Source organism: Malaclemys terrapin, chromosome 3, assembly GCF_027887155.1.
Source record: "Malaclemys terrapin pileata isolate rMalTer1 chromosome 3, rMalTer1.hap1, whole genome shotgun sequence".
Lineage (NCBI taxonomy): Eukaryota > Metazoa > Chordata > Testudines > Emydidae > Malaclemys > Malaclemys terrapin.
Genome location: NC_071507.1, coordinates 93,850,199 through 93,857,792, shown reverse-complemented (window position 1 = coordinate 93,857,792; position 7,594 = coordinate 93,850,199). Strand labels below are relative to the sequence as shown.

Below are 7,594 nucleotides of genomic sequence, written 5' to 3'. Positions count from 1 at the left end.
CACACTCACTTTTCCCTGCTCTGCAGGCAGGAAGTGCATTGATGCTGAGCAGTGGCTGAGCTAGGCCTGAGCAATGTTTAATGCAGAATATGGAGCAGTCACACTGCTAGCTATGTTTCCTGCTTCCTGTTCACTGGGAGTTAACTTTTTTCTCTCACTTGCAGTGGAGCCCCTTTGACTTCAGGAATGTGACAGCAAAAGAATTTGGTCCAAGAAATCCTGAGCGGGCAGGCTGCTTCTGGAAATGCACAGGAGGATCTCAGTGCAGCTTTGGAATGAATGTTCCACTTAAAAATGCCAACCTGTCCAAACAAGCAGTGTGTAAATAAAATACATGCCCACAGCCTTCGAATGTGGTGTCTTTGGGTCCCTTCCTTGTAATGTTAGCAAATCTTGTAAAATCTCCACACCTTGATAAAATTATCATTAAATTGATCAAGCAGAAGTTTCTCTGGTCACAATTCTTAGGCTTCGTGAAAAGCAGATCACAAGTCTGTTTGCCTATCATTTCACAACCTGTTGCCATATGGTAAATCACATTTTACTAGATAAAGCAAACTCCCACTGAAACTATCTAATAAGAGGGTAATCCCGCATTAACCTTCCCTGACTCATTATGTTAATCAATTGCATTTTACACACCTTATAAACTCAGCCTGTTGAATCCCTAGCTTCAGGTCACATTTTCTCTATTGATGCTGGTGCTTTCTTGTGCTCCAAGACAGGAGCAGGTACCAGCTCCTGGGGAAGGACAGATTGGAAATGACTTTATCGTAAGTGCCATTGCTGCTAGTGGCTGGATCCAAAAGAATATACTGCATTTGGGAAAGATAGCTGTGTGGTTTGTCCTAGTAGCTGCCCTTCTGTCTCTCCTTCCCCTCGGTGAGGAAGAAGGAGTGAGCAGAACAAAGCTGGAGGTAACGAAGGCAAAGGGGATTTGTAAGACGGGAGTTCAGCCTCCCCCTCCTCGTCCCCCGTTTCCTCTGCCCGTGGGCTGTACAAGAGGGGTGGGGAGAGTTGATAGTCACCCAATCTTGGGAGGCTGGGACACAGCAGCCGGGTCACATGTCCTCCTTGTACAAGTTCGTTAAAAAGAACAAACGCCAAGAGAGAAAAGGCGATTCGCGTCCCTCTCCCTTTTCCTTCCCCCACCCCCCAGCCGCAGGCTCCGCCTCTCTGCTCGTGTCCAGCCAGCACACACGCGTGCCGCCCATCCAGCTGTGGGAGCGCACGTGCGGGCGCGCGCATCTGGCGGGCAGGCGAGCGAGCGAGCGAAGCTTTGGCGTTTCTTTTGCGCAAGAACCCGCTCTCCCTCGCCAGCCAGCCAGCCAGCCGCCTGCTCCCCGGCGCCCCCTCCCCGCAGCTCCCGGGTGCTCCTCGGGGGGGCTGAGGTGGCAGCTTCCAGCCGAAGACAATCGCGTGTCAGGCTCTGCGAGGCGCGCTGTGCATGTGTCAGTTCGCCGCTCCCCGCCGCCCGGTGCGCCTCGCTGGCTGCAGGCTGGGGTCGCTCCCTCTCCCCCTGGAGGCGGCCTGCGAGGGACGCCGCTGAGCCCGCCCGCTGCCCGCCCAGCGGTTTACCTGCTGCTCGGGAGCGCGTCCTGCGCTCTCCTCCGCCCAGCACCATGGACAGCTCCTTCCCCGCCAACTCCAGCGCCTGCGGCCCCTTCGCGCCTCCCTCCGCCGGCTGCCCTCCCCTGCCGCCGGGCGTCTGGGGCAACCTGTCCGGGCGCCCGGAGGTGCCCGGCTGGAACCAGTCCGACCCGTGCAGTGGCACCAACAGCAGCCAGGGGGGAGGCAGCGGCAGCCCGTGCCCGGCGAGCGGGGTCAGCCCCTCCATGATCACAGCCATCACCATCATGGTTCTCTACTCCGTCGTGTGCGTGGTGGGGCTCTTTGGAAACTTCTTGGTCATGTATGTCATCATCAGGTAAGGGGCTGGGCAGGAGGCAGAAGGAGGCTGCCCCGGGGCCAGGGGGAGCTGGGTTCACGCACGGAGGCTGGGGGCCGGAGGGAGAGAGACCAGGGAGGGTATAAAGCACCAAACTCTTTTTCTTATTCGTCACTTTCCTCGGCACCGCTCGCAACCCGGGAGCAGCTACATGGCGCCGGACAGTGCGATTGCTTGACACCGGGGTGGGGAGAGAGGGGACAGGATGTCTTTGCCTTGATGAGGCTGGCTGGAAGGGGGGCGGGGGAATCACCCTTGAATTGGCTCGGCTGAAAGTAGGGTCCTGCTTGGAGATACTTTCCACACCCAAGCTCTGTCTCTCCCGCCCCGGTTGTGCTGGCCACCTGGAGAGGGTCTGAGATTCTTGCAAGTTAAGTTGCCTCTTCCTGCTTCAGAGACACGGGACTGGGGGATCTTTTAGACAGACCTCTCCGTTTTCCTCTTTCTGCTTTGTGACTAATCGCAGACGATATTAATGTATTGCTAAAATACCCTATGGGAGGCATGTTGCCTCTGCTAGGGGTAAACTGAAGAGGTGCTGGGGAAAAATTGCACGCTAGATCTGGTAGTGAAAGAAAAATATTTCACAAAGATCGGATCAAAGGAAGGCAACGGATCTTTCTGCCTGATGAAGGAAATTTCAGCAAGGGTCAGAGGTGAGCTGACTAAACGAATAATAAATTAGAGAGAAAGAAACTAACACAACGCGCCACAGAGGCAAAAGTGAGGTCTACTTGTTTAGGTGACAATTTATAATCTTCATGGCTGTGTTATTTATAATCTGATAATCACTACCTGAGAGTCCAGAACAAATGCTCACAAATAAGTGGAGATAAATGCATTTGCTCAGAACATTTGTGATGTGCTTTCACACGGAACTCTAGCATACTAGCTAAGGAGACAGAAGGATTAAAACTATGATTCTTTAACACTACACACACGTGAATATTATAACACCTAACCTTTTACACACACACACACACACACCCCTACCTTTCTTCCTGGGGCTCTGTAGTCTCCCCCTTAAAATTAATGGCAAAATTCCCACTAACCTCTACTAAGGAAAGGATCGGGCCCATTAAAACTAATTCCTTCTTTTTCGGTGTTGTTGCAATCTTTCTTAGCTTTCTCACAGATATTCCAAATTCCAGATAAATATATTTACAAGTGGGACAACTGTTATTCAAAGGAGCCATTTAAGATTTAAAGGGTTTTTTTAAATAAGTTGCAGTTGCTTCATGACTGAGTCCTCTACACTTGCAAATCAGATTTCTTAATACCATGAAAGTAAGAGAGGAATGAAATTTGCTCCTTACATTTGTCTAACATTTGGGAGAAATCAGATTACAATAACTTTTTCTTTGAAAACAGCACCATCTATTGAAAGCAATGATTGCAATAGATGGAATTGCTGTAGGAAACTGGGGTTTCATTTAGAATACATATTCTTGTGAGAAACAACACCTTTCTTGCATTAATTTTAATGTAATTTTTAAAGGTTTTCATAATGTGATGAGAAGAGGAAATAGAAATAATTCTATATATTAAAGCAAGGTGATATGTTGTTATCCTGAGTGGTCCTGAAGTTATAAACTGTTAGTGTTTTAAATAAATAAAAATAATATGATGCCTTACCAAAGGCAAAACCAGATTTGTAGTTATTTTCTAAAATTGTTGTTTTTCACTAGTTTAATCTTGTTGTTTTAAAATATATTGTATTTTCCAGGGAATACAAGCAGAAGGGAACTTTTTAATGTCTGAGTCAATCTGGGACTAATTTGACAGATTGGTGCAGCAGGGCACAATTAGCAGGAATAGCATGGAAAGTAGTTGCTAGTGACGAGTGCCATATTGTAACAGAAAGGGCAGAATGGAGACAGTCCCACAGCAACTGCTTGCATTATAGCAGCAATCACTGAAACTTCACAATGGACATATTTCCCAATACTGAAAATCTTAACTGCAAAAGTACAGGATTTGAGATATTGATGAGAGTAGAAATTTGTCTCACCCACAGTATATATTTAAGAGCAGTAGTATCATGCTAGTGAATTTATGGCACACCAATTAATAAGCCAACTTGGTAGACAGGGTTAATGTAAATGGAGATTCAGTAATATGCATCATTGGTTCCAGTTGGAGTTGTCCTATCCCAGGCCAGTGAGCTGTTGTTTCAAATTACCCTTTAGGAACTGGATTTTAAATTGAAATAGCTGGAAAGATTCGATACCACTCTGTGATTTTATCCAATCAGCAAAACATGCCATTTCCTGGCAACTTTCCAGCTGTACAAATACTTCTAAATGGCATGATGACCATATTTGTTTGATACATGTATTGAATGTATTCCACTGGGGAAAATCAGATGCATAATATAACAGAGTAAGGATGCTTGTAAATAAGTACTGGTTTGAGGTGGTTTAGTTATGCCAGCTGTACCTGCTAAATATCCAATAACTGATAGTACCATTTTAACAATTTTTGCCTTTATTATTATTTGTATTACAGCATCACCAAGAAGCCTCAGTGTCCTAGACATAATACATAGTCATTTTAAGGGACAGTCTCAGTCCCAAAGAACTTACAATCTAAATAGACAAGACAAAGAGTGGGAGAAAGGAAGTATTATTCCTTTCATTTTACAGATGGGGATATGAGGCACAAAGAGGTTAAGGGTGGGATCCATAAAGGTACTTAGGCACCTAAGTCCCCGTTTTTGGCACCAATTGAGATTCACCAAACTCCTGCTTGGCTGCCACATAACCTTATAAGTGGCTAAAGTCACACAGCACCTATGTTTTTGCAGTAAAAGTTCCCTATGCGCCTGTGTTCCTGCCTGTGGACATGTGCACTGCTGCCTCATTCTAGGTATCTGGGTACTGTGACAGACCCAGACCAGTGGGGTACAGGAGTCTGGTAGAGGGCAAATATACTGGTCACTGGATGAGTAGTTTTCTATTCCCTGAGTGACCAGAGGCTGTACTAGAGTAATCAGGAACCTGCTAGAACCAGTTAAGGCAGGCAGGCTAATTAGGACACCTGGAGCCAATTAAGAAAAAGCTGCTAGAATCAATTAAGGTAGGTTAATCAGGGCACCTGGGTTTTAAAAGGAGCTCACTTCAGTTTGTGGTGTGAATGTGAGGAGCTACGAGCAAGAGGTGCAAGGAGCTGAGAGGGTGTGCTACTGGAGGACTGAGGAGCACAAGTGTTATCAGACACCAGGAGGAAGGTCCTCTGGTGAGAATAAGGAAGGTGTTTGGAGGAGGCCATGAGGAAGTAGCCCAGGGAGTTGTAGCTGTCATGCAGCTGTTACAGGAGGCACTATAGACAGCTGTAGTCCACAGGGCCCTGGGCTGGAACCCGGAGTAGAGGGTGGGCCTGGGTTCCCCCCAAACCTCCCAATTGACTTGGACTGTGGGTTTTTCCCGAGGGGAAGGTCTCTGGGCTGTTCCCCAACCCACATAGTGAATCTCTGAGGCAAGAAAATCCATCAATAAGTGCAGGACCCACCAAGATAGAGGAGGAACTTTGTCACAGTACCTACCTCCTGCCTAAGCCCCAGAGTGATTCACAAACCAGAGGAAGATACATGTTTGGCTGCTTAAGTTTGGAGCAGGGCTGGGATTTGATGCAGTGGGCATGCTCAAAAGCTGCCTACCAGATTGGGCTCCTCAGGTGAGTTCACACAAAACAAGGGATGAAGGGGATGAGACTACTAGCCCAGTGGTTAGGGTATGCAGGTGGAATAGGAGAGACTCCTGGTTTTAGTCCCCCCTCTACCCAATATGTAAAAGGGATTTGAATGGGGATCTGCCACCTTGCAGTTCAGTGCTTTAACCACTAAGAAGTAGAGTCATTCTAACTATCTGTGACTCAATTAATATTTAATTAAAATGGAACAACTTCAAGTGGAGAGATTGAGGGAGATCTGCACCAGAATATTCTATTATTTCAATGGGAGTTAGGCACCTAAATACCTTTGAGGAACTGGTCCTGGGTACCTTGGAGGATCAAGCCCAACAACAACAGTAATGAGTTGATCTTCAGAGGTGTTGAGCTTCAATAACTCCCAATAAACCTAGCTCCTTTGGAAATGTGATCGAAAGCACATGGAGTTGCCCCATAGTTAAGGTGAAAGCTCCATTAACAGTAGTCCAATATCTAGCTCCTCCAAAAAGAAAAGTTCTTTCTGAAATTTTGCACACCACATCTCATCCCTGGGTACATCATCTTTTCAGGAAGATTGATAAGGTTAAGAAAAGGGGTTTTAAAATTATGAGTTTTGGGCCTTGATCATTCAAAGTCCTGAACATTATGCAAGGACAACTATAATCCTCCATGCTACTACTCAAGCCACTTGTGCATCTGGTCCCTTACTCTCCTGAGCAATGGGTTAAAAAAGGACAAGTCAAAGAGTGGAATACATAGGCCTAAACATGAATCTCAGTTTGCAAATTAGGCTTTGCTTATCTGTTTGCTCTTTTCCTTGACCAAATTTTTGCCACTACGGAGGAGTGACTTGACAGCTATTCAGCAGCATTCTCATTGATGCAGGATCAGATTCTCCAGAACTTTTTAACTTTAATTTATATGTACACCATTCTGTACCTGCATCCTGTCCAATCAGGGCCGGCTCCTGGGTTTTTGCCGCCCCAAGCAGCCCAAAAAAAAAAAAAAAAAAAAAGCCGTGATCGCAATCTGCGGCACTTCCGCTGTGACTCTGCCGCCGCCGCTTCTTCGGCGGCAGTTCGGCAACAGGTCCTTCCCGCCGAGAGGGAGTGAGGGACCCGGAGCCAAAGAGCTGGACGTGCCGTCCCCTTCCGTGTGCCGCCCCAAGCACCAGCTTGCTACACTGGTGCCTGGAGCCGGCCCTGTGTCCAATCAAGTCCTGTGTAGCCAACTCTGAGTTGTTTCTGTCAGTGACGATCAAGCAGCTCCTCTGCTATGTTTCTGAGTGATACAATAGAACTCAGGTTTTATCACCCTCCATTGATTCCTTGACTATTGTGGCACTATATTAGCTATTTTCTTTATGGATTCCATCTGAATATTAATTCCAAAATGAATAGGGTGCAGTAATGCTTTTCAAAAGACATGCTCAGAGCTTATGAAGGCGAATTATAATATTCTTCTTAAATTAACATTTTAGTCGGCAAACATTGTTAAGCAACAACAAATGTGACTTCTAGCTATTGAGTGGCACATAGATACAGTGTGCTATTAGTAACACAGTGAATTCAGTTACCAAAGCAATCTATGGGTGCTGTCCTGCTCCCATTCGTGTCAGTGGGAGATTTGTCATGGACGTGCATGGGAGGAGGATTGTGGTCTAAGGGTCAGATCTTCAAAGCTCTTTAGGCACCTAACTTCCACTGATTTCAATGGGAGGTAGCTGCCTAAATACCTTTGAGGATCTGAGGCTAAGACTTTAGCACTTCCAGAAAGATAATACAAATGTTGTCAACCATCCTTGACACTACACGGATGTCCGGAAAGATGGAATATTTACCTCAGAGCTCAATCCTGCAAGGTGCTGAGAGGAGCTTAGTGCCCACAACACCCAGTAAAGTCAATGGGAACTGAAGGCACTGCACACTTCTCAGAATTGGAGCCTTAACTGCATTTCTCATAAATTAAGACTGAAGT

General features: G+C 46.5%; 1 protein-coding gene across 1 annotated transcript in view; it reads left to right on the top strand.

The window, feature by feature from the left end:
- The first annotated feature begins 1,320 nt into the window (after positions 1–1,320).
- The window catches only part of OPRM1 (opioid receptor mu 1), a 35,671-nt gene continuing 29,397 nt past the window's right edge, over positions 1,321–7,594 (top strand). Inside the window, exon 1 of the mRNA XM_054021393.1 lies at positions 1,321–1,927. Coding sequence (XP_053877368.1) covers positions 1,623–1,927 — 305 coding nt within the window. The 5' untranslated portion in view covers positions 1,321–1,622. The remainder of the gene's footprint in view (positions 1,928–7,594) is intronic.